This window comes from Ursus arctos, unplaced genomic scaffold (genome assembly GCF_023065955.2).
Source record: "Ursus arctos isolate Adak ecotype North America unplaced genomic scaffold, UrsArc2.0 scaffold_33, whole genome shotgun sequence".
Taxonomy (NCBI): domain Eukaryota; kingdom Metazoa; phylum Chordata; class Mammalia; order Carnivora; family Ursidae; genus Ursus; species Ursus arctos.
Window position 1 is genome coordinate 11,481,544 of NW_026623019.1, and position 27,292 is coordinate 11,508,835.

General features: G+C 45.3%; 1 protein-coding gene across 3 annotated transcripts in view; it reads right to left on the bottom strand.

Moving 5' to 3' along the window:
- TRPM3 (transient receptor potential cation channel subfamily M member 3) overlaps nucleotides 1-27,292 on the bottom strand; it is a 262,509-nt gene that overhangs the window by 8,869 nt on the left and 226,348 nt on the right. For all 3 annotated transcript variants that reach the window (XM_057305538.1, XM_057305537.1, XM_057305539.1), the window contains 3 exons: nucleotides 10,601-10,751; nucleotides 10,283-10,482; nucleotides 8,277-8,409 (listed from right to left, as the gene is read on the bottom strand). In XM_057305538.1, coding sequence (XP_057161521.1) covers nucleotides 8,277-8,409; nucleotides 10,283-10,482; nucleotides 10,601-10,751 — 484 coding nt within the window. The remainder of the gene's footprint in view (nucleotides 1-8,276; nucleotides 8,410-10,282; nucleotides 10,483-10,600; nucleotides 10,752-27,292) is intronic.

The window sequence follows — 27,292 nt, forward strand, 5'->3', positions numbered from 1 at the left end:
TTATTTTTAAAAAAGAGTTTATTTATTTATATATTTATTTGACAGAGAGAGAGAGCTAGAGAGCGAGAGCAGAGGGGGGAGCAGACGCCCCACTGAGCAGGGAACAGGAAGCCAGGCTGATCCCAGGACCCTGGGATCATGACCTGAGTGGAAGGCAGACTCTTAACTGTCTGAGCCACTCAGGCGCCCCTATTTTGCATTTATATAATAACCTATTTTTGTTGTTGCCATTCACAGTATCTTTTTAAAATTTTGCTCCTCCAAAGGAATTAATACAGTCCTGTCACTGAGGCACCTGGAGTTGATCTAATTTAACTCAAGCCTTCCGTTAATAAAGGAAAAGCAAACATCAAAGAATTTAACCAATATTACATAAAGTAATTTGTGGTAAACCCTGGAGTGTGTATCAATAAGTAAATTCTCCTACTCCTCTCTCTCTCTTTCTGTGTGTCTCTGGATTGCTGGTCACAGATGCCTTATATTACAGTTATTTCTAGATGTCTTCACCCTCCCCACTGGAAATTCTCAACGGCGTGTCTCATATTCCTTTTTCCATTTCCATGCTGCCAGGTGCCACTAACGGTTCACTGAGACAATTGTGGTTATGAACTTGATTTCAACAGTCTAATAGGCTGCCTGGACATTTATGTACAAAGACAGAGCCCACATATTTAAAATAAAATTGTGCCATAGTTTTCACTCGACTGGGAAAGGGAAACCAGAGCCAAGCTGTGCTCTGACCTCCAACTTTCACTGTGAAATGCCCCAAGGCAAATCTTTTGGAGATGCTGAATGAGATCCGTTCACAACTTTTCTGGAAAGGCTAAAGATAAAGATACTTGCCCAATACTCCTACTGCGCACAGTAAGTCCCGTGACTGCTGACCCTCCAAAGAAACATGCAGGCGTGTGTGTGTGTGTGGGGGGGAGTACAGAATGTGCTTTACAAGCAATGGTGGGAATTGGGGCTGGGCCCCCCAGTTTCCCTCTCAGAGGACCTGAAGGTCTTTTTTTTTTTTTTTAAGATTTTATTTATTTATTTGAGAGAGAGACTGAGAGAGAGAGAGCGCGCAGGAGCAGAGCAGAGGCAGAGGGAGAAGCAGGCTCCCCATTGAAGGCAGACACTTAACAGACTGAGGCCCCCCCGCCCAAGCACCCCAGACCTGTAGGCTTTAAAAAACAAAAACAAAAACTGGCTCTTCTGGCCAGAGTGGGTGTGTGTGTGATTCTCTGGCCTTGGGCCACATTCCTGCCTCTATCAGCAACAGCCCTCTAGGTTCCCTTCACCCAGCCCAAGGTTCTGGACTGTCCTCCTGAGCCCTGCCTTGGAGACATCCTCCAGACGCTCCAGAACCTACCCCACAATTCCCAGGGGCCGGGAGCATTCTGCCACCACGCCCAGGTGGACTCCTAAAAGACCTGTAAATGGAGCAGTTTTGCATCTGGCAAACCCAATGCTCTTCACCCAGCTAACGCAGCTGATTCAGAAGGAAAATACAACTTTCCTGTTTCCGTTCATTTTGTGGTATAAACATAGCTTGAGAAACAAACTAGTTACAATAATAAATTTGTGTGTCTTAGAGACTCACGACTCACTTTGTCACCATCTAGCCTGCGCAGTTTGGTTTGGCAAGTCCTGCAATTTCATTTTTTGCAATGCAATAAGCTTTAGGTAAGTGGGTAAAATATGTCCTCATTAAAGTCAGAAGCAGGGAAGACACATTTTTGTAGAATGAGACTTTCCATTTTGGATGCTCTAGGTACTGGGTCCTCCTAGTTGTTCAGTGTTGGCAGAGTCAAAAAAGGCAGGATGGTTTTCCTTCTCCCTCTGCCTCCTTTCCTGGAGCCTGGTACGTACAAGGTTGGTATGGGAAGAGATGAAGATGCTCTTTCAGCATAACTGCTGTGATCACAGGTCTGAGCACTACAAAGTACCTCCCTGCTCTGTGGGGGGCCGCCTCCCTGCATCCCACCTGCCTTCACCCAGGATCCAACACTGCAGAGAAAAGTAGCAGATGAGAGGCACAGCTGAGGCACCGTGAGGCAATGGAAGAGTTAGAACGGTCGGTCGTGGATAGTAAAGACAGAAACTAAGGAGCCCAGCGGGATGGCAAGAACAGAGAGGGGGTGCAAGGAAGAAGAGGGTTTTCAAGGAAAACAAGGAGGTACCCAGGGGGAACTTCAAGAGCAAAGGAAAGGAGCATGGCCCCAGGGAATGGAAGAGTTGGAGGTGTTGGGGAAGACAGCTAGCAGAGGCCCACGGAGCTATTCTTCACCGAATCTCTCCTCAGCGGGCTCTCCTGCGGGCTCTGAGGTGTTTTGAAATGCCAGACTTGGGAGTGCGGGGGTACTGTTTCATCCGTCTTCTCCCGGATTTCTGGATGTGTTTAGCCACCAAACTGTATGATCATTTAGGTCATGAATAGAACTATAGAACTGTCGACGTTTAACACAGGAGTTACAAAAGAAGAAAAGATCCTGGAATCAAATTTACATATGTTTGTTCCATAAACAGAGTGCCTCCCTTAATCTTAAAACATTTTTTTGAGAAGCAATTGTACGTGGGTGTGCGTCACTGATAAAAATAGGTGTGAGGGACAAGCCGAGAGTTTTGGGTCACGATTGTAGTCACTGGTTGCTGACTCTGGTCAAACCCCTCAGGAGATAAAATGGAGGAAAGAATGGTAAGAATTTATAGATCAACAGGAAGTCTCAAGAAGAGAGATACAGGAAGTCACTACGTAAGGAAAAGAAGAGGGACCATGGAAAGGAAGACGCCATGTGGGAAGAACACTCTATTTTTCTTTCCCTTTTTTGCATCTCTAGGCTTCGCAGGGCTTACTCAGCGTTACTTAGGAGGCAAGCACAAGAGGGATACAACTGGGTCCTGGGAGGATGAGAGATGTCTCCTGCCCCTGGACACCCAAGAAAGTGACAGCCGGGACCCCACCAGAGGGCACTCAATGGGCTGGTGAAAAGCCCAGTGAAGAAGACAGCCAGCCTCTAATGGCCAATACGATGAGGAAATGGGCATTCACAAGAAGATTCTAATGACAAAGAAAATGTCAGTTTCAATATGCAATTCCTTAAGAACTGTTATTTTCTACAAATTTTCTTTTCTGACAACCTCAAAATGTGGTTAAAGGAAATGCAGTAAAAGAAAAACAAGGATTGGCAGGCCATGCCTGTTTTATTTATTTTTAATTTTTTTAAAAGATTTATTTGTTTATTTATTTAATAGAGAGAGAGAGAGTACAAGCAGGGGAAGCGGCAGAGGGACAGGGAAAAGCAGGCGCTCTACTGGGCAAGGAGCCCAATGCGGGACTCAGTCCCAGGACCGTGGGATCATGACCTCAGCTGAAGGCAGATGCTTAACCAACTGAGCTACCCAGGTGCCCGGCCATGCCTGTTTTAAATCTCAAATAAAATAAGATGAAAACAAAGAGGGAGGCAAATCATGAGACTCTTAACTGTGGGGAACAAACTGAGGGTTGCTGGAGGGGAGGTGGGTGGGGGGATGAGCTAAATGGGGGATGGGCATTAAGGAGGGCTCTTGATGGAATGAGCACTGGGTATTGTATGCAACTGATGAATCGCTAAATTCTACTGCCGAAACTAATAATACACTATAAGTTAATTAAGTTGAATTCAAATAAAAAATAAAAAAAAATACTCCCCGGACTGCTAGCAGTAGGGTGGCTACAGGATGAAGGTAAACACAATCCTGTATCCCATGAACCAATCAAAGGGCCTCTCGTGGGGGGAGAGGGTATGCTGACACAGGTTTTCAAATGAAAGGCAATGATGCAGAACAAATAACGCAAACTCTTGCTTATCCACAGACTGACACCTAATTTGTGAATTATTGAAGTCCCTTGGGGTCACCTTCCCTTCCCTTTGGGCCAGTCATCCTTCTCGTCATCCTGGGAAGAAAAAGGGAGTGCAATTTAAATCCAACTCAATCAGCAGAGATACCAAAGATCAGCACTAGAAAAAGATACGGTTGGGGGGGGGGTGAAGCTCATCCTTTTTGGCTTTTACTGGTTTTTGATTACTTATGAGTCTCATAGATCCTAAGTTATTCTTGTCTCCCTTTGTTATGAAAATTAGAAGTTGAATACACTATTAATAGTCACATGACTATTCCTTTTTTTGGATCTAGGTGAAGAGCAAAAAGGGCACAAAGCCCTTTGGCTCAGGAAAGATAATGTTAGATAAGCAATGCTAGAAACAATGCATATGTTACTTCGCTTAAATTGTTCCTGGAGAGAAGAAAATTCAAACTGCAACTTCTTCTGGCAAGTGGAACTTGACAGGTGGAGTGATGGGGAAGATGATCTGGAAGCTGTAAGTCAGGGGTCTAAGAGCTAAATGCCTATGGGGAGTGCAGATGGAGTAAGTAGGTGAAGCAGGGAAGCCTAAGAGGACGGAAGCAGGGATTCTGTGGCACCAGAAGGCATGCCCAGGCCAGAGGCATTCAGAATGGATTTTTTTAAAAAAAGATTTTATTTATTTATTTGACAGAGAGAGAGACAGCCAGCGAGAGAGGGAACACAAGCAGGGGGAGTGGGAGAGGAAGAAGCAGGCTCCCAGTGGAGAAGCCTGATGTGGGGCTCGATCCCAGAACGCCGGGATCACGCCCTGAGCCGAAGGCAGACGCTTAACGACTGCGCCACCCAGGCGCCCCCAGAATGGATTTTAACAATCACTGCAAGCCTAACCCAACAAACCTCTGTGGGCAGATGTTGCCCACGAGCCACCAGTTTACAAACGCTGCTTTAAATGAGTTAAAGAGACCAGAAAAGAACTTCCAGCTGTGATCACCAGAAAATGCAGGCAACCCTTAAGAACCAATGGGAAATAGGGGCGCCTGGGTGGCTCAGTCGTTGAGCGTCTGCCTTCGTCTCAGGGTGTGATCCCGGTGTTCTGGGATCGAGCCCCACATCGGGCTCCTCCGCTAGGAGCCTGCTTCTTCCTCTCCCACTCCCCCTGCTTGTGTTCCCTCTCTCGCTGTCTGTCTGTCAAATAAATAAACAAAATCTTAAAAAAAAAAGAAAAAAAGAACCAATGGGAAATAAAAAAGAAATGCCAGGAGACTGGAGATAGGAAAATGTTTTTCTGACATTAAAAGTTCCTGAATTCTAGGAATTATATGCGTTTGACATAAATTCTAGACAGCATTATGGAATAACTTAGCGGTATGTAGTTAAGGAGATGGTACCTTTTGAGTACTTTAAAAGATAGGGCTCAATAACAGGAGACTCTGGACACAATATTCATCTTGTCTTGATCATCTAGACCAATACAGTGACGCAGATGCATGCTTGTGATGGAGTACAAAGTGATTTTAGCAGGGAGGCTGACACACTGAGCTGAGGGAAGAAACGTGGATACCTGGCTGGTTATTAGCCAAAGGAGAGGTGGTAGGACAGGGGCCAGTGCTGTCATGGAAGGTATTTTTGGAGTCATGCCAATGTCTTGGTTCTGTCTTGGTTCACCTGATCTGTGCTGGTGGGCATCTGGTGAGTTGTGTTGAAGACATAGCAGGTATGCTGATCAAGCCAACGAGATAAAATGAATAAGATAAATATATACACGTACATATAAAATACGTGTGTGTATGTATGTATGTGTGTGTATACATATATATGTGTGTGTATATATATATAAAATGGGAAAAAGAAGGATTTTTCAGAATCGATTCCTATGAAGTGTTAATGATCTCCTGAATATTGTATTGCCCTCTTTATGTACCATTTCTGTGCAAAAATATGACTTAGGAATGATGCAATTAAGTTGACAATTATGGAAGTATCTTTGTATTTCTAAAAAGATTTATGCAAGTAAAACTTCTATAAATAAGTTATATTTTATAGGCAGTGGCAGGGAGAGGAGTGTGGGGCTCGCTATGTAAAAAAACCCTCTTCCCAAGTCTTTTAGCAGAGTGCACTCAGCTCTCAATTTTTCTGATCTCACATCTCTGTATTGGGGCTAACATGAAGGGAGAATTATATAATACCCTATACACTATGTGTATAGTTAATTATGTAAATTAAACATATATACCTATCCAAATGTGTGTATATGTATTATCTATCATTATCTATCATTTATTATCTATTATCTATTACCTATCTATCTGTTGGATATAAATAGGACGGGCGATTGCACCTGCCACTCCACTCAGAAAGGATATGTCCTAGAGAGTGCATGAGATGGGTAATATGGATCCTCTATTTCCTTAGTTGATCTTTGTTCCCTCATGCACCCTGCAGTGTTTCTGTTGTGCAGAGTGCAATTCTAGTGTTTAAACATTTATTTTTTGGTATACTTGCAAATGCAAAACAAACCAATACCACCACCACCACCAATAAAAATCAAACCCCAAACAAACACAGACAGAAGCAACAGAAGCAGGATGAGACCTGGGCTTAGATTCACGTCTCTGCATGAGGCTTGGTCGTGAGCTTGTCCCGGTCCTCCAGGCCCCTGTTCCTCCAGGAAGCCAGCTAATGCCCAAGACACATGAAGGGGGTGCCTATGATCTGTCCTGAATTTCTGGGAATTGTTCACCTCGGTCTTCGTCCTTGAGGGTGGGGCTCTGTAACCACCCCGAGAGGAAGAGGGTCTTGGGGAAGGCGTCTCCTGCAAGTGTTTGCAGGTGTGGGGTAAGAGGCTCAGGTGAAGGTGCTATATATAGTTCCTTCCTGTTTCCATCCAGTTCCAAGGAATTGGTGACATGGTCACAACAAGTTCACAGGCGCTGGTGTCTGTACCTCTCATTCTAGGTCCCCAGAGAGGTGAAGGCTTCCTTGCATCTTAACTCTCCTTCCCCCTACCTTTCTTTGCTGCCAGGTCTGTAGCTTTTTGAGGTCAAAAAGCAATTCAAAATCTCTTATACATATGCTCTGGAAATATGTTTGAGCAATAGGCAATGTGTCCACGTGGCACAATTTTCTGGAAACCACATGGCTATATGTCCATTAATAACTAGCTTTTTCGAGGCCTCAGAATGAGAGATTTTTAGATTTACAGCTCCTTCCTCTGTTTGCCAGAAAATTGCTTCACAACATATCGTCCTAGAATGCTCTATTGTGCAATGACAGATGTGCATAAAATTTGTGCACGGCTTTAAACTTTGTTAATATTGGCCGAGTACCAATGGATACAATCGCTCAATGGCATGTGTGTATATACCTGCTTATCTAGACTGCATTCTTTAAAGAAATGAAGAGCCAGGGACAGAAGAATGCCATTTATGTAAATTCTACAGAGCCACTAGAGAGTGTACAAAGTGGGTAAGCAGATAAAATGTCATTTATTGAAAACTCGAGGTCACTGACTCATATCTTAGAAGTCTAAATCATATCAACTGAAGTCATCAATATAATGTCTTTTCCCACTATTTTTAATAGTACCATCTTCATATCACAAATGCTTACAATCTGAAGTTACACCAATGCTTTATAATACTCTGCACTTTCTTTACCAAGTGGAAACCATAGTGGTTTCCAGATGCTGGGTTTTGAACGTGCCAGCCCAGAATGAAGTTTTTACTAGTCTACAGCAAAATGAGAAAAATCAGAAAATGTAAATTCCTTTGGATTAAGCTAGATTTATTACATTTCCAGGATTCTCTTCTTTGTATTTTGGGATTTCTTTTTTTCTTATAGTCTTACTGGTCCACAAAACTATTTGGCCCGTGAGATCTAAAAGTATATCAGCACTGGGTAGAAGAATCTGCTTCTCTCTTGTTTTATAAAAGGAATAAAACAAAATAATTTTGAAAAAAACCCCTCATCCATTATTGTAACTAATTCACAAGTCTCTCGCTGCTGTTGATTCAGAAGGCACTGAATACCTATATAAACCAGATACCAGGACTCTTCTACTCCTGCTGAAAAGATGCCTAGAGATCTACATGAAACACCAACCTGCTGGAGACCCTTGCATTGGGCTGGGTCTCTCTTGGTTGGTGTCTGGGCTGGAATGTTCCAATTTCTGGTCTGAGCCAGCAAGACTTGCCCTGTCCTAGACTCAACAATCTAGTGTCCAGGAGAGTGGGTGCTACTGCCTCCTGGAGAGGTCCAGGATCTCTAAGTATGGGATTTTGGTCTGTAGACACATCAGACGATGTTCCATTCTCTCATAAGCTTGGACAATAACAATAAACACAAGGGGATCTCTGTTTTGGGGGGCAGTGCAAACAAAAATTATCGACAAAGCATACCACGACACGAAACATCCTTGCGAGGGGCTTGTGCCCATGGAACATACCTTTCTGAAGTCACCCGTATCCTCTCATCATTAGAGGAGTTGAATCGATCATCCTTTTCTCTGAAATACTCCTCTATGCACTGCTCTTCGAAATCGTGTACTTTTTTGAGCTCATCATCAGTTATGAACAGTTCTGTGGAAAAAAGTGAGTAAGACAGGAAGAATAAGCAATGGCGTCTGATCTGTGGGCCTAATGACATTGCTCATTTAATCAGCGTTAAGAAAAGGGGCTGAGATTCTTTACTGAGTCTCAGGCTAAATCCAAATCCAGTCGGGCAACCTCTCTCACCCTCTCCTCCTGTGCGTTAGACTCACTATGGAGCCCTGACGTTCTGAGCGTACCTGGTTTACTGCAGGGACTGGTTAGAATTATACACATTGTAAGGCTGAGAAAGGAGCTAAACCAAAGAAAAAGAAGGTTACTCAAAAGCTCCACTTCTGGTTTGTGGAGTGTGGCAAACACCCACAGCTGAGGCTGGAAAGCCACATCCACACATCTCCAGCCTCCTCTGAAGTTGGCAGCAACCCCAAGACCCAGTTTGGCTCCACAGAAAGAACTCTGCTGCAGGGAGGGGTGGTGTGTCAGGACGAGGTTCTGCTTTCCTGATAATATTCAGAGGTAGCTGCTTCTCTCTCTATTTTCTCACCTTCCCTCCTCTTCCTGCCTTGAAGACGAATGTGATGACTGGGAGGACAGCAGCTATTTTGCTACCACAAGACAGGGCAATAAGAATAGCAGAGTCTAAAAACAGGACTCGGGGTCTTTGACTTCCGGGAGCCATTTGCTGAGCTCTGGGCTCTTACCTCTTCACTTTTTGTTACATGAGAAAAATAAAACTTTATTGATTTGTGTTGCTGTTAGTTTGGTTTTCTGTTAATCTCAGGTAGAGTAATTCATAACTTGAGACACTGTAGAAAGAGCCCAGTGGAAATTTGAACCCTTTTCCCTCTAAGCTTTCTATTTGCCCAGATTTGTGTTTCTGGTGGCAATAATGAATTCTGGAATTCCTGGCCCTCTTCAGCTCTCTAGGTTTAATGTACAGAACGAAGTTGGGCATTGTTTTGTCAGGAAAGTTGTTAAAACCTTCAGACTTCAAGAAGCAGTTGAGGAAGTGGCTTTGGTTTAAGCTCTAGGGCATCAGTGATCACCGAGAGGTACCTCCTGGGCCACAACCCCAGAGGTCCTGGTTTGGTAGATTTAGCATAGGCGGTCTATTTGACACACTTCGAGAAACCACAGGAGCTTGCTTGTATGGGGCTGGATTCCCAGTGGTTCTTAACTGTGGGTGGGGTACTAAGGGACATTTAGGGACCTGCAGGAGTTATTGGTATTCAATGTGTGGAGGCGGGACGTGCTAAATCTTCTGCAATGTGTGGGACAATCCCACACATTGAAGAATTATTCTACCCCAATGCCAACAGAACCTCCTTTTAGAAACACTGGTAGAAGGTGGATGGTAGAGTGTTTTCTGTTTTTCCTTTGCCTAATAGAGAGCGGGGCTGGTTTCCTCATGAGGTCATGCAGGCATAACTCCTAAGGCTTGGGGAATGTTTAAGACCTAAAAAAAAAATGATAGGTCCAGAAATGATTATGGAAAATCAAACTTAGTCACCTGCAACCCAACTCAACCCAGGAAATGATGCCTGCAGTATATATAACATAGCATTGGGAGCACATTAATATGGTGCATATATTTTGTGGTGGGACCTCTGGACAGTATGAAGTTTAGAACCCGTGAAGGTGCTAAAACAGCTCTGCTGGAGGACTGGTTTTATTCACCAAGAAAGATATGAGGCTAAGAATGCTCCATTTCGGGTTCTCGTGTCTTTTCAGCACTGTTTCCCGCTGAAGCGCACCCTCCCGGACCCTCCCAAGTGTTCAGAGCTGTTAGCAGTCTGCAGGATGCCGGAGGAACCAGGTGGGCATGGGGTCCTACGTGACTGCCTGCAGGAGGTCGTGGGATTTCCTGCTTTGTGGTGGCCCAGGGCTGTCACCCAAAGCTTACTCAGGCCGTAGTCCCTCTCATCTGGGTCGCTCTCGTGTTTTCTCCATCGGCAACACAGATGCTGGAATATCATGGTCATGTGGCTAAAGATGATCAGAGGCGGGGGCAGAACGGGCCTTTCATGGAAGGTCATGATAAGCTGATACCTCTGAAACTTCCACACTTGGTTGGATATTGATTTTACCTCAAAGAATGTATTGCTGAAATAGAGATGAGAGAGAATGAAGTGAGAAACTCCACTCCTTCCTGCAGCACCGGAGCCTGCCCTCCTCCGGCCCTCCACTCCATCCCAAGTCCTCGGAGGAAGGACCCACTTACTTAAAGACAGCGATGAGCAGGTTGACCAGCAGGATGTTCGCCACTAAAAGGTAGCAGGCCATGATGGCCGGCACAATCCAGGCTCCCGTCTTGCAGGGAGGCAACTGGATTATTTTGCCATCCTCCCGGGTCTCATTCTGTCCACAGGGAGCTGAAGGAAACAATAGAGGCAAGAAATGAGAAACTGTGGCTCTGTGATTTAAAATAAAAAAAAAAAAAGGACTGATTTGAATGAGAGAGGTTTTTTTAGATGGAGGAAAAAGCCATTTCAAAACAAACAGAAAAAAAAAAAAAGAATTTTAAAAAGCCAAAATAGGAAAATGAAAGCTTTGTGAATATCCCAAGGGATACCAGAGGGGAGCTGGTTCGGCCTGTCCCCCGAGTTGTCAAGGGACACGAAAGAGGTGTTGGGACCCCTGCTTGCTCACCCTGTCCCTTGCCCCCAACACAGAGTGAAGGATACTTGCTGTCACGAGGAAGCCTGGCGAGGGCTTTCCTGGGGAGTGGCCGGGGATGCAGATTCTCACTGCCCCAACAAGTTACTTCCAAAATGTGCTGGGGAGGCCCGGCCTGCCGCCAGCTGTAAGGGCAGTGGCAGAGGGGTATTGATTGGAATGAACACCAGGGCAGCAGTTAATTGCTGCGGGAAACAACCCAGGGGCTCCGAGCTAATGATCTGCTGTCTCAGCGTGGAAGGCATAAAACAGGGCAGCGCCTTGGGAAGTTCGTGGAGGGCTTGTTGCTCGGTGCCCCTGATGGATGGCACTTCCCCGGGAGGCCAATGAGAGGTGATGAGCCGGGACCCTGGAGCCCTTAGTTACCTGCTTTCTTCCGGTAGCATTTCCATCCCAAAAATGTGCTTTTCAAGGGCCCAGGGCACAAAACCCAACTGCACTGAATACATGGGCAAGTGGGAAAAAAAAAAAGTTCTGGAGGTGGGGGTGAGGAGGAAGGTGATGTGTGGGACTGGGGGAGCGAGAGTAATGTGCTAATGAGGCCTGCTTGGAGTTTCCAGGTAAATTCAGGGGAAAAGCAAATCCTTGACAGAGCTCCTTAGTGCTGCACAGACAACATGGCCCAGGGGTGAGATCATGCCCCCAGGTGAGCAGGGAGAGGTGAGGTCGCTCTCCATCTCCAGCTGCCTTAGGCTGGCTTTAGAAGGTGGCCTGTCTGTACAAACGGGGTGGGGCATGCTGTGGGCTCTGCTGTCGCCACAGGAAGCTTTTGAAGGTCTGCCAGGAAGGTTTGCAATGTTGGCCCAGAATCTCGGCTGGAGTATCTGGCAAGGGAGGTCCATTCCCTTCTTAAGAGCTAACGTTGCTCTGCAGTGCACTCCATCGTGATTCTCAACCCTGGCTGCACTGGGGAGCTTTAAAATCTGCCAATAACCGGTCCCCCCGCCCCCACCAGGCAACTGAATCCGAATCTCTGAGGGTATCCCAGGCAAGGATATTTCTTTTACAACTTCCCAGGTGCCACTCAGGAGAGTCCACTGAGCTAGACTTAGGCTGGCAAGCTTATGTGATTTTTGACATGCTCTCAAGTCCAAAAATGCATGTTCTTAGCCTAAGAGGGTTTAATAATATCAGGACACTAAGACCCTGTTTTTTATGGACAGAAAAGAAGCTTCCTTGGATCTCAGCCTACAAGGCGATTGCGTGTTGGAGCCAGGTGTGTTCCAACAGCCGGCATCGTTGTCATTGGCAGTTGGGGCACTAAAACCATCCAAGAGAGTCCTCTGGAAGAGGCTGATCATTCACTCCCTTGGAAGGAAAACCCAGGGATGGAGGCCTCCATGTGCTTCAGGATGAAGTCTGGAGTCTGAGGGTGGCTGGCCCAGTGCCATCTCCTACCACTTCCTACCCCTCCCTCAGCGCACAAACTGGACTGAGTCTCTTGCGGTTCCTAGAAATGTCATGCTCTCTCTTACTTCCTGATTTTCAGTCATGCTTCTTCTGCTTCCAGAAGGCCCCTCTGAAACCTTGCTCCCACTCCCCTGCTCCAGCCGGGTGCATCCTGTTCAGTTTTCAATATTCACTTAGCTTTCTTGAGCTTTCTGGAACCCACCCCATCTCACTTTCTGCTCCCTTCCAGCCAGGACTGGGGTCGGTATTGACAGAGACCCTCTGTCTGCTTAAGCTCTGCTCAGGCTCCCCTGGGCTCTTTTTCAGCTAGGGCTGGACTTCTGTGCTTCCACGTTTGTCTCTTCATTGTCAGTTTCAGCAAGAATCCTGCTAAGTCATTTTAGCCAGAATTCCCACCCTTAATAACTCATCACCATCAATATCTGGCCCGTTTTCTCATCTTCTACCATCCCCCAGCCGGTGTCTGGACCACCCTGGCCTGCCCTCTCCAAGAAGCCTGTTTGGCCGGTAGGGCCAGAACCCTCTTACCCTGGTATTTCCTCGTCCGGATTTTCCATCCACTGACCTACCCATAGATTTTCAGTTTCCCTGGGTGCATTCAGAGTTGGGCCTGATCTCCCTCTCCTATCACAAAACTCCATTGTAGTAGCTCCCCACCCCCTTGAATAAAGTCTCCCTTGTCATCTTCCCCAGGAAATGCTAATCTCAGTTCTTTATCTGGGATTCTCAAAAGTGAAGAAGAGTGGAGACTGGGAGTATACATGTGGGGAAAGAATAGCATGTGCCAGCCTCTGCTCTGGGCACTTCACAAAGGGTGACATGCCTTACCCAAGATCACACGGCTGATAAGGGATAATGCCAGAACATTCAAACATTCATCCAAAAAATAGTGAGTTCTTGCTATGTGCCAGTGGAACTGGGACTGGAGTTACAGTGATGAATGAAGAAGTGCATCTTGTCTTCTCTCTGACCTCAGAGCCTGTAAGTACTCTGATTTATCTCATGCAGCCTTTCCAAGGTAGGAATACATAATAATAGTGGTGACCACCTAGTGCATGCTTACATTCGGGCCCTGTGCTATGAGCTTTATTTATATCGCCTTATTTTAATCATGACAATATTCTGACACAATAGGTATTCTTATCCCCATTTTACAGACGAAGAACTGAGAAAGCTTTAGGATTCCTGTCAGAATCTCAGAGACAGAAAGAACAGAGTCAGGAGGTCCATGCAAGCCTTCTTGACTACAAAGTTCCCACTGTGCCTCTGAAGAAAGGGCCAACAAGGGGTTGAGGGGAGTTTTTCTATTATAAACAAATGTGGACACAAGCTGATAGACATCTGAATTTTTCTTGTTTCCATCAACATGAAATAGCCTGAGCTGTTCAGATGAGGTGACAAATTCAGAGAGTGAAGAAAGAAATTTGTTTCACATTATAGGTATCAGACGTAGGGATCCACGTTGCAAAGATGCATGCCCTTTTGATTTCATCCTATATGGGGAAAGAAAATTTTTTTTAAATGCACACACTACCTTTTCCCCAAAGAGTAACAGAAATTTAAAATGAAACACTAAGCAGTGTTTGATATAATCAGCGTCGTCCTTAAAAATATGACGAAGAAGGATATTTCTCCAAGATTGTCCCTTCCCCTCCTGTCTGAAGAAATGTCTCAAAACCTTATTCCAGATCACAGGCAATGGAATAAAGAGCTTAGCTGAGTGTATGACTACATTTATCCTATCTTTTTTTTTAAAGAAAGGATTTTCAACTAAAAATCCATCCTGAGAAGATAACAGGACAAAGAGGATTTCTCCACCTCCTTTTGAAAATCCATACAGTTTGCCAGAGGATTTAGAATTCCATTAGCGCAGCTCCTATAGCTTACTCCAGGGGTGAATTAGATTTAGATGGCTTTGCTCTTTTCTCACACAACGCTTTTTTAATTTTTTTTTTTGGCAAGACAACCGGAGATGCCTCACTTCGTATGGTTACAACCTTCTAGAAGGTCCCTGATCTAAACGTCTTAGGTGGTGGTGGAGCCAGATGGGAGTTTTCTTTATAGAAGTGTGGGGCACTTTCTATTTCTTTCAATAGGGCTACCATTGATGTCTTCTAGTAACGGAGGACGGGAAGAGCAGGCGTAAGAGGAAGACCAGGGAAGCTCCAACATTGTAGAGTCAAAAGCACCATCTGCCAGCTCTGCCTTTGACTTCTTCTGTGGTTCATTTCTTTTCCCTTCCCCTAGCCAAACAGCTAGGTAAGAGGCAAAGCAGTAGGGACTTGACACAAAGGTAACCGTCAGGAAGGAGTGAGAGGAGGCCTCAGTTTCTCTAGTTGTCAATGGAAGGACCAGGCCCATTGCTATTCCCTACAGCATGGGACACACACAACTCAAAAGTCCAAGACGATTTAGAATACAGGGACAGGGCACTAAATAACACTGAACTGGATAGTGAGAAACTGATGACCTTTTCAAATCCCTTTTGATCTCCCTGACTCCATCAGAGAGAATACGTCAGTTTGAGGATAATATTTCATTAACACTTTCTTCATGTTTGCTAAACTCCCTTGTTAGGAGAAAATTGGGCAGGCTGAAGGCTCAAACAACTGGACAGAATTTCATAATAACGTGCTTGTCATTCTGTTTATTTTATGGTTATCTTCTATTTCTATCAAATCATACTGATTTTTCAACTTATGGCTATGACAATACATTTTCAAAAATAATTTAGGGTTGAAAAAGAAGCCAATTTCTCTAAAACCATTAAAGAATAGAACACATTTTTACAAAACCATGAATGGTTTATGTGACTAACGACTGAAAAAATGCTGGACTAGACGATTTCCAAGCCCATCTAGCCCTGTTATTCTATGACTCTGTGTTTCTGTGACGAGGAGCAAAAGACCACAATAACTCTCAGACTGGATCATCTGTCCCTGGAGCTAACTCTAGCTCACTTGTAGAAGCCTTATTTTTTTCCACTCCTGGCACAAAAGCAATCAAATAATTAGCCCCCACTGCATGACATGGAACCCAGCCCCCATGGGGGAGTGGGGGGCACCAATGACAAAGCCTTTGACTCTTCAGGGCTTCTGGTCTACTTGCTGTTTGCACACATGTTCAGCCTTGAGCTACTTAAAAAGCACTATTAAACTGAATACACCTCATTTTTTCATCCAGTGAATTAGAGAGCAGGATGTCATAAGCCTAGGTAGGTCGTGTGTGTTGTGGGTGGGGGTGGGGCATGCATTACGGGGGAGAAATTCAATTCCCTCTGTTGTCTTGGTTCTCTGGTCTTCCTATTCTTTTTTTTTTTTTTTAAAGGTTTTTTTATTTATTTATTCGACAGAGATAGAGACAGCCAGCTAGAGAGGGAACACACCAGGGAGTGGGAGAGGAAGAAGCAGGCTCATAGCGGAGGAGCCTGATGTGGGGCTCGATCCCAGAACGCCGGGATCATGCCCTGAGCCGAAGGCAGAAGCTTAACCGCTGTGCCACCCAGGCACCCCTCTGGTCTTCCTATTCTAAACGTGTAGTTTATGTGGAGACAAAATTGTCATTTTTTTTTTTTTTAACCGTTATTTGAGAGGCTTCCTTGGTAATTCATTCTTTGGGATCAGGAACTAGTATTAGAAAGATTCTGTGCAAGTCTTGCTAGGGCAGGATGTAGCCTGTTTCACACGTCCGTGAGTTTGTTGCCATGACACGCTGGATCGACTGCATTACTAGCTCCAATTTCTATCCTCCCCGCCAGTCAAGCTCCTTTGACAGTTTCTCTCACTAAGCAGGTAGAAACTATTTCTTTGCCCCTTGATTCTGAGTTTGGCCATGTGAATGTCTTTGGCCAATGGGATGTTAGCAAATGTGATCCATACAGAACCTAGAAAAAACCCTTGAGTGTTTCTGTTTCCACTCTTCCACCCCAGGCATAACCATGAGGAACATGCCCGAGCTAGCCTGCTGGAGGATTAAGCACATGGGCCTCTGATTCCAGTCACTTCTGTCATTGGTGCTCAGGCTCTTCGGGATCAGCTGACAGCCAGCTGAGTCCCTGGCATGTGACCGAGCCCAGCCAAGACCAGGAGAACTGTCCAGCCAAGCCACATCCTCCTGAGCTCGATACATGCCTGCAGCTTTAAGCCACTGCCTTCTGGGGTGGCATGTCCCATGGCATTATCAATAGGTAATGTCCACATATACGTCCAACAGACAATGTCAGTACATACCTGATACACACACTCAACTTCCTTTGCACTGCTCACAGCTAGGAGAGGCAGCCTGTCTTTCAAGACAAAGCCCTCAGTTCTTCCCCACCCTCCCTGTACTGCCCCCCAGTTTGGGGCCATTCCCACCATCATCCAAACAGGAGCAAATTCACTGAATGACCAATGAATAATCAGACTCTGTCTTTAGAACTTAAACTGAGGTGCAGGAACTTTAGGGAGAGGATGCCAGGAGCTTCACTGAAAGATCAGTGGAGTCAGACCACGTTAGATCATGTCAAAGGAAAGCAAGCCATTGGAGAGAAGGAGTGGAGAGTGAGGGGAGGAAGGAAAAGGGGAGAGACAGGGAGATGACTGCTTGATTGAGGCTGGAGGGAAGTGGTGAGAAAAGCAGATGAGAGCGGTCATGTCTTCAGAGTCTGGCTTCCCCAAACCACCTCCAGTTTCATTTCCAGTCAGCTCACGTCATCATGCTTTGTTTCCTGTCTTTGAATGTCTCTGAGGTTTCCTCTTATACACTATAGTCAGTCTTTCTCTATTTAATCTAGTTTGAGTGGGTTTCGTTTTCTCACAATTACCATTTTTCTCATTAAGGACAGTCATTAACACCTAAGAGAGAATCAGTGTCTCCGGCTAGTAGTTTCATCAGAGGGGGCAATGATCCAGAGCGCTGGGAATTCATGGCAGTTAGGGAGGGGGCTCAGGGAAAGGTAGGAAGGACAGAAATAAAAAACATTTAGCTGACAATTTTACTAAGGGCTCACCTCACTCCTTTTGATATCTGCCTAAACAAACTAGGATTGGATGAGGTTTTTTCTTCTTCAGACCAAAAACGACAACAAAAAAGTCTGAGAAAAAGTCAAATAAATGATCTACTCTCCCAGATCTTTGTGTCACTGTCCATCGCCACTGTCATTCTTGACTGGGAGGCTCCTGTCACAGCTCCTCATGTGGCAACACCACCCCCACCCCTTCATCACAGGTGCGGAGAGCCTGAATCCATTCTCACTACCTTGACCATGGAAGGTTTCCCCGGTGGGTCCACACCACCTTAGCCATCATGCCATGGGAATATGCTTCTTGTTTTTGTTTAAAAAAGGATTGCGCGATTTTTCAGAAACCCACACACATCTACTCCGTAAGGTATCTGAAGAGGGAAGAGCCAGGCTCTTCCTCAAGAGGGAGTGTCTTATCCAAAGAGCCAGCAGTCTCCCAGCAGGGCTTTCTGTGCCGAGAAGGATCAGCCCAGAGAGCCCGACTGCGCATATCTCTGTGTGGATGTACGTCACGGACAGAAGCTGTACCACAGAAATGATCCATGGCTCCTGCCGATTCCCATCGGGTCGTGCCCCCGGAGCTATATGACATTAGGGGAAATAATCAATGTGGCCCCTAATACTCAGTAAAGCATTTACAAGCCAACAACAGTTCACGCTGACATTATTTATGAATTCCCTGGTAAGCGACAGCGCAAGAGAACCATTTATCCTCACAGCTCATGGTCCTGGCTCTGCCTGCTGGCACGCTTCCCTCCTTGGTGGCCCTCGGTCCCTTCCCACCAGGGCTCTGTTTGCCCCGTCCCCTCTCCTGTTACCTTAAGGCCAGGCTCCCCCTTGTCTCTGTTTACTGTTAAAATGTGAGCTTTTCACACTTCAGCTGATGCGCCTCAAACAGCAAGGAATCCAGATCATAGTCGGTCCACGTTGTGCTCAAACCTAAACTCCCGTGGGCGGGCTCAGCGGGTCCTATCGCTTGCTGCCACATGGCGAGTACAAGTCCTACTGCACGCGGCATATAAACAGCACTGTGATCCTGTACATGGATGGGGGGCAGTACACCTACATATCGTAGATCAACAACTTTTTTTCTCTCCCAGGGCAACACTGACACACGCCAGTTACAATCAACACTTTCACCTTATACGAGTGATCTGTTAAAAATAAGAAACTTGGATGCAGGTCACGTGGAGACGCAAGGTGGGGGGCACAGAGAGGGGCAGGATGGGGAAAGCATTTTGCTGTTAATCATGGTTTGAATATTTCAAACAATCACATTGCCGTACATTTCCTGTTGGGAGATCCATCTTACTAAGTCATGTTCTGAAGTCCCTGAACACAAGGTTCTGACCAGGGGTGGGCTCAGTTTGAGTCCCAGATCAGATATTTTGCCCTCTGTGTATTACTGAGTAGGTCAATTCCTGTATCTAAGCCTCAGTGTCCTCACATCTAAGCCTGATGTCATAATAGTAGAAATAATATCAATAATGATGATACACGTCCAGTTTCCCTCCTCATTCATTCAAGCCCTTATAGAGCCCCTACCCTGTTCTAAGGGCTTGGGGGACACCAGTGATGGCACACCAGAGACCCTTGCCCTTCCACAGCCTGCACTGGGAACGGGGTGGTGGGGGTGGGGGGCTGGTGATGGTGGGTGGGGAGAAAATTTTTAACAGCATAATAAATGAGTAAACGAGGTGCTGTGCTAGTAGCATGGAAGAAAGAAGTAAGGCAGGGCAAGAAGGATCAGGAGGGCATGTGGCTGGGAGCCACACTGAGAAGGTGAGGAGAGCAAATGAGGGTGTTGGCCAAGAGGCTGTCTGGTGACAGGGTGCTCGAGGCAGCAGGCACTGCCAGCGGCCTTGGGCAGGACCCCCCGGGGTCCAGTCAGCTAGAGATACTTACTGTCATCCTTCCTGGCTCTATTAAAGAAACAGTAATTCCCCTTCACCCAATTCAGCTCCTGCCTGAAGGCTTCTTGTTCTACTAGGTAAGCCCTCTCTTCATGGCTTCTGTTTTTTCTCACCAGCTCCCCGATGCCCTTAAATGAAATCAGGACCAAACCCTCAGCCCCAGGTGGGAGGGCTAAAGCCGGCTGAACTGTGGGCCTGTGCGTTCTGCGACAGGGACTCTTGGACTCCCCTGTGCACCCACCTACCAGAGAGAAATGGGGGGATCATTAAAACAGGTGCCTGGGCTCACGCGAGCCTTCTCGCAATCCCACCCACGTCAAGAGCTGTCCTGCCTTTATTGGCCAACTGCAGCCTACTTGGGGAGAGCTGATGTCTAATCTGACTTGAGCAAAATCACCTTTTCTAGACAGAAGAAATGCTCACAGTGTGAGCCTGGGGGAGGGAACAGGGTTCTCATCGATGGCTTCGGGACACAAACCCACGTTTTCTCGTTGCAGCGAAACCCCGTAGTGGCTGCTGCTTGGGGCCAACTGTTGTACCCGCTGGGTCAAGGAGCAATAAGCTCGGGTAAGGCGAACCCCCTTGCCTCCTTCAGTGTCTGAAGCTTTCCTGGTGCAGGCCTCCCAGCCAAAAGCTGTGGCCCGCGGTTAGTCTGAAAAACGTGTAGACAGTTGCACTCAGCAGTGTGCAAAGCTCTCACACAGGTTATGAAGAGAAAGGGTGGATTTAGGTTCACAGTTCCTGAAGATACGAAGGTGGTCATTGCTTTTTAAAGTGAAATAGATGGTTTTTATAGCAACTGCATTTTCCTCTCGGACCTGGGTACCCCCCACCCCCACCCCAAGATGCTGCTGTTTTCACAAATGACCAGCTGAGTTGACCATGTTGCTTAGAGTGCTGGACAGTAAGATGAGTTCACTTTGTCACTGCACAAAACACCAACTTCTGATGTGACAGCTGACCTGTATTTGTTTTTTTTTTTAAAACACAGCTATCCCATTTTTTAACAAGTTTGTGCTTCACGCAGCTCCACTCTAAATAACGCTGGGTGGTGGCATTTCCTGTGGCCAAGTCGGTCTGAGCAGACCTTCGAGAGAATCTGAACATCAAATTGCAAGCGGTCTAAAATGGGCTAGTTTTCGAGGCCCGCCTAGAAAAGCACAAGATGGGCTTCCCCACTCTATCCCTTGCCTGATTGTGAGGCAAAGGCTGTTCTCTGGGCTCTCTGGTGGCCCAGCTTGTGGGCTACAAACATGGGGAGTTTATAACTGAATGTTCTTTCTTTCCTCATATATTGTACAACCATTGAGTCAAAGGAGAATGATTAATATGCAGGCTCTGTGCTGCACGCTCAGTGATGACACGTACACCTGTGTGTGAGCACGGCCACACCCAGGCAGAGAGGAGAGAGGGGAGCTAAAAGACAGTTGTGGGGTCAAGTTCAGCTTGATTGCTAAGTTAGCCAGCAAGAGACAAGGAGCAGCCTCCCGTGTGCATTTAACGTGTGCCCTGGTTACAATCGAATCCCAGTGTAAGATGCAATGCTACTAAGGCGACAGAAAACCAATGTCTGGTGGGATGAGAGCGATCGTTGCTCCTTGGGGCCATAGCAGGACATGCCAACGCAGACAGACATAAGGCACATGTTTATCTGCGGCCTTTCAAAGAACAGGGTTGATACAGGTCTGATGAAACAAGTTTCAAACTCAGGTTATAGCAAGAATTTAGACTTCTATAGCAAGCAAACTACAGTTACAACCATCTTGGAGATTCTATGTCAGATTCTATGCCAGATGCTTTCACATGTATTAGCTCATTTAATCGTCGAAACAACAAATACGTTTTTAAAAAAGGTATTGAGGTTACGAAGGCTGAACATGAAGACAACATGGTGAAAATCCTGCAAGAAACACTTGAGGATTTCTCATCTGTTCATTTACTTTTGAAAATTCTATTCGACAATTAATAAAACACTTGCTATATCCTAGGAATTATTCTGCATGCTTTATAGATTTCAGCTCATAAAAAGTATGAGAAAAAAATATAAGTAGTGTCTTAGTGAGTTCAAACTGTCCTAACAAAGTGCCATAGACTGGGGGGCTTAAACAACAGATATTAACTTCCCCCAATTCTGGAGGCTGGGAAATCTAAGACCTGGGTGCCAGATGATTTGGTTCTCCAGCGAGAGCCTTCTCTCTGGTTTGTAGACAGCCATGTTCTCATGTATCCTCATACGGCAGAGAGAGAGGAAGCAAGCCTTCCGCTGTCTCTTATTAAATGGGCACTATTCTCATCATGAGGGTCCCTTTCATCTCCTCTAAATTGAATTACCTTCCAAAGGCCTCATCACAGTCACACTGGGGGTTAGGGATTCAACATATAAATTTTGGAAGAAATAATTTAGTCCATAACAAGTAGGTACTATTATGTCCATTTTACAGATAACTAAACTGAGGCACAAATAGGAAGTCAATTGCTCAATGGCACAGAGCTAGGAAGAGGCCTCAGAGCCTGGATTCAAACCTAAGACATTCCATCATCTTAGCAACCATACTGTTTCATTTCTCATGATGAGGGAGTTGACGGCTACGTTAAAGCTAAATGTCCAGACATCGGCATATAGACTGCATATAGTGTTTCATTCTTTTGTCTGGGTCGGGGGCTCCCAAAGGGTGATGTCCATAGAGAATACTCAGTATAAAGACTTCTGAGAGTAAGTTTGAGCATAAGTAATTTTTGGCCAACACGCATACTTTAGAACCACGTTTACGTGGATAATACATTCACTGTAAATGGAAAATGTAGACTGATCACCGCAAACATAGTGAAAGAAATTACAAAGCTCAGTTTTCATTTTATTGATTGTCCACTCTTGCTTTTGGAAATAAGTAAACCGATATTTTTTGGGAGGGGCATGAACAATTAATTCCTGGCCAAGAAGTGCCATTCATAGGGCGCTGGACAAGCTGCTTCATCTCATAGGCTTGAAGACTCAATTTCAGTCCTCTTCAGGTCTCCCTGATCCCAGTCAACTGTGTAAACAGGCTGTTTTTAACCCATGGAAACAGTGATCTCCCCACTTCACTAGAAGGTGTAGATGGGCCCAAGCATAAGCAGTGGGCTTAGGCACAGCTGTCTGCACCCACTGCGACCGATGGCTTCATTTAGCTCATGGTGTTGGGTTTGCAGTAGGATCTCTGTTGGGAAGAGGCTGAGGAATGGCCTAAAATAATGTATGATCAATGCACAAAGCCAAATCTTGTTTTACTGTCATGAACAATTAGCCTATTACTTCAATGTTAGTAGATGAGTGAAGGACCTGGTTATATCCACGGTTGCCATGGATATGCCCTGCTCCAACTGATCCCAGCTTACAATATGATGTTGAGTTGAGGAATACCGAGCAAAGGGATCTGGCTTTACCAACCAGTGGAACTGTGTGAGCATCTGAGACCTGTTGAGATGTTCCCAGTCATGTTGATGTGCTTCAGAATCGGAGAGAGCGGCCATCGTTATGACAGGTATACAGGGTCCAGTGGGAAGGGTGGTGCCAATGATATATTCTTGCAGGGCTCTTTACATTTAATTAAGTTTTCATATGAATGAATGAATGTTTTTGGTACTTATGCCTTGTTCAAGTCTGTCTCTAGTCTAAGATGTATTTCCACGCAACCGACCCAGAGTATTGATCCATGAACAACGGTACTTAATTTGCTCTGTTTTCAGATTTAGAGGAAAAGCCAAGGAGGTTTCCATCTTTGTGTAGATTTGGCAGTCTGAATTACTTAGTGCTCAAGATTGGAGTTACTTTAGAGTCTGGAATCCTTTATTTGTGTAGAATCTTCTTGCTAGGCAATCCATAGCTAGCTTAATTTAACATATGGTATACGTATAAAAACAATGGAACTGCATTTCTTAAAATTATGCAGTACAGATTTTGTTGTTGTTGTTGCTAATTTGGATTCAGTTGGCAGTTCACATTAGTAAAGGTTTAGGTCATATTATGCAATGACATTGTAAAAAGTTAATTTGCCAGACAAGCAACATTTGGTTTTTTTCTTTCTTCTCCGCCTAAGAGAATCCTGGTGTAAATTAAGTCGATTAAGTATTGGGCCATTCTGACATGACCACATCACTGCTGGGTAGAGTAGATCCAGGCACCAAGTGTCCATGGTCATTGTGTCCATGGACACCAAATGTCCAACAAGTCATTTAAGAGTAGAGAGAAGCCAGCCAGTTGCAAATAAAGTACTGGATTCCAAATAGCTCCAGCACAGGAACGCTTCTCCCAGTCTCTCAACATTCTCTTCTTCTGTGCTATTGTCTTTTATTCTCTTTTATTTCCACACTGATTTTTTGAAGAGATTCTGAGGTCAATTTTCTGTTCCCCCAGAATAACAAGGCCGTTCGTTTTGAGCTGGCCAGAAGATACGATGTCCCCCTCCTGCATGTACTACCAAATGCAGAGCCCTTGACATCTGCTTTAAGGTTCGACAGGGAAAGCCTCTTCTCTCCAGATTCTCAAACTGCTGTGAAAGCTGGTCTCTGTCAATGCTGCCATACTGCATCTAGAAACACACGAGAGGCAGAGAGCCCTGGACCCATGCTCTGCAGCCAGCAGCCTGGGTTCAAATCGCAGCTCTGCCATTTGTTAGCTGGGCAACGTATGGCAGGCCACTGAGGCTCTCTGGGCCTCAGTTTCCTCTACTATAAATTGGGTGATAATCATACCAACCTCAATAGTGATGCTGCAAAGGGAAATGAGTTGTTGGTCAAGTAGAGCTTTAGATAGTGCCCAATATGTAGTGAGCACTCAGAAAATGCCGGCCATTTCTGTAAGAGGCCCTCTGGCTGAGAGGCCCCAGCCCAGGCTCCTGAGCCAGCTGCCAGGTTTCAAAGTCCAGCCCCATCTCTGGAATAGCTGTGCACCTGAGGCAAGTTACTTATTAGGTCAAACCGTATGACCGGTTTCTACAGAAACGGCAACGTCATAGGGTTCAATCTAATGTGTGCACGATAGTCTCTGTGCCTCAGTTCGCTTGTCCATTAAACGCAGGGGCCATAATCCTACCTCCTAGGATTATCATGGGGAGTAAATGAGGGCGCATTCACAAACACGTGGGACAGGGCTTGATACATAGAGTCTACTTAAGTATTTGCTATTATTATTTGTGTTACCCTCACATCTCATTACCGCTTGACACAAACTGTCCCCAAGAATAGCCTGCTTAGTAATCCTTCTTTTTGCTTCTGTCAATCAGCCTTTCTGTCTCGTGTGCAATGCCCATCTCATCCTTCAAAGCTTGGTCTCAGTCTGTCCGACTGCCCTGCCCCCGCCATTCCCTCCATTTCTACCTCGTCTCCCGGCATTTGTATCTTATCAAGGACACGAAGTTTTTACATTAGCCGCCAGTGGTTCCCATGGCGTCTTTGTCTTCTTCATATATTGACCCCAGGGTGTGAGGGTCTAGGGAGGACGTGACATTTCTTCTACTTTGTGTCTTTCCATGTGATGATTATTTTATATCTTTAGAAAAATTTCTTAAGTTATATCTAAGTGTGGGACCTCCTAGTGTCTTCCTGTGTGTTTTATTTTTTTAAAAAGACTTAAAAAAAAAACTTAAATAACTTTAGACTTAGAGAAAAGTTGCAAAGCTAGTACAGAGAACTCCCAAATGCCCCTTACCCAGTGTCCTCTCATGTTAAAATCGTCCACAACCATTTTACATTTCCCAAAATGAAGACATCTGCATGGGTCCACTTCTATTAACCAGACTTGAGACTTGATCCAACATTTCACCTGTTTTCTACTAACGTCCTTTCTCTCTTGCAGGATCCCATACAGGACACTACATTGTATTTGATCATCTTGTCCCCTTAGTCTCCTCTGGTTTATGACAGTTCCTAGTTTTCCTTGTTTTCATGACTTTGACAGTCTTGAGGGATCCAAGTCCAGCATTTTGCAGAGTGTCACTTGATTTGAGTTTATCTGTTTCTTTCCCCCTAATGATTAGACTGGGGTTATGGACTTTTGGGAGGAACACCAGAAACATCAAATGTCCTTCTCATCATATTATCTTGGGGGTATAAAATACCAACATGACTTCTCATTGGAAATGTCAACCTTGATACCTCTGTGGGTCTGCAAATTTTACATAGAATTCTCTGCATGTTAAAGTTACCAAGAGACCATCTAAACATTCATAGTAAGTAGCCTCGTTGCCAAAATCATAGCATTTTGAAGAACTGAACAGGCTTGCTCAGTTGTCCCAACCTTATCAGACCCAACACCTTTTTAAAAATAATAAATACCTTCAAATGCCTTCTTTACTATTCTGAGAAAAAAAATTATAGATATAATTTATTTGTCCTCATGATCAATGAGTACAGAAAAATCAATATAATGTCCTAATTGTAATATAAAGGGGCAATACAAGGAAAATGACTTGTAATAAAATAATAAACATTTCCATATATAAATGCTCAGGTCTGACTATCCTACAAGCCCTAGTGACATGGTCAGATGCTTACACCTATACGAAGGCCCTTCACAAATGAGACAGACAAATGTACAGACTGATCGAGGACTCAAGGGCAATGAGTGGCACTGTCACTGGTGAGCTGATTTTCTCAAGGGTGAACTACCCTCGGGAAAGCTTCAAAGCCAACAAAATAACCATCGTCCTCAATTTTCATGGTGTTTCATTCCCGGAAAAATTCACTGCTTACAGAAACCAAGCAAAAATATTGTTCCTTTAAAAGTACAATGGAGTTAGGCTCCGATAATCATAACCAGGTTTTTCACTTACATGTGGTGTGTGCTGGAACAGTGCAAAGCTGTTTGGGGCAGAGAACAATGCTCGATTGTGGAAATGTCCTGCGTGTTGTAGGACATGGGCCCTTCTTAGACTCCACCTACCACATGCCCGCGGTGCCCCCCAATCAGAAAGGGCAGAGAGACACACTCCTCAAATTTCAAGAAAAAATTTCCAAACTATGGGGGCCATGCTGCCCCAGTCAAGACCACCACCGGTATAGTCAGTGTTCAATTGCTTCTATTCATATCTAGGAGCTGGGCTTGGGTCCATGTAGCCAGTACAGAAGGGCAAAACATAGCCTCGAAGTCTGGTCTTCCAGCTCCTTCCTAATCTTCATAATCTTGGTGCTTGTTGAACCCTCAACAGGACCCACTGGTAACCCTTGGATTGATGCTGGTTGATCAAATCATGCAACTCACGTCACCTACTCACACACCTATGTGCACGCCTACGTGCACCCCCCCATCATCATCACAACTCAATTGCTGCACCTAACCCTTCTCAGACTTTCCGGTAAATGTAGGAGAATATTCATTTCTTTACACTGGCCTCAAAGGCCCTGCTCAACTTGACCCTCATTTGCCGCTTCAGCTTTATCTCATACAATTTCTTCCCCCTTGCATGTTATGCTTCTACCATGCTGGTCTTCTCTCAGTTACTGGCAAGAGTTACCTGCTTCCTGCTACAGGGCCTTGGCACATGCTATCCCCTCCTCCCTGGCTCCTTTCCTACTTGTTGCCTGGCAAACTCCTACTTATTCTGCACGGCACAGCTTAAAAGTCACGTATTCAGAACTCCCTTCCCTGAGTCTCCTTGTTTAGATGTTCTAATTTCTTCTATTCCTTGAACATACACTTATCAGAGCTCACGATCAAGTATTTGTGTGACATCTGTGTTTGATATCTGATTGCCTCCACCAGGCTGCCCAAGAGGCAGGAGCTTCACTGGCTTTCCTCATTACTGTACTCCGAGCACACAGCCTAGGGCCTCGAAAGGAGGAGTCTCTAAATCCTCGAGAAACACACTAAGGAAGGGATGCATAATTGGCGTTAGGTGTCTAGAATGACTCTCGGGTTGGCCAGAAGGCAGACACA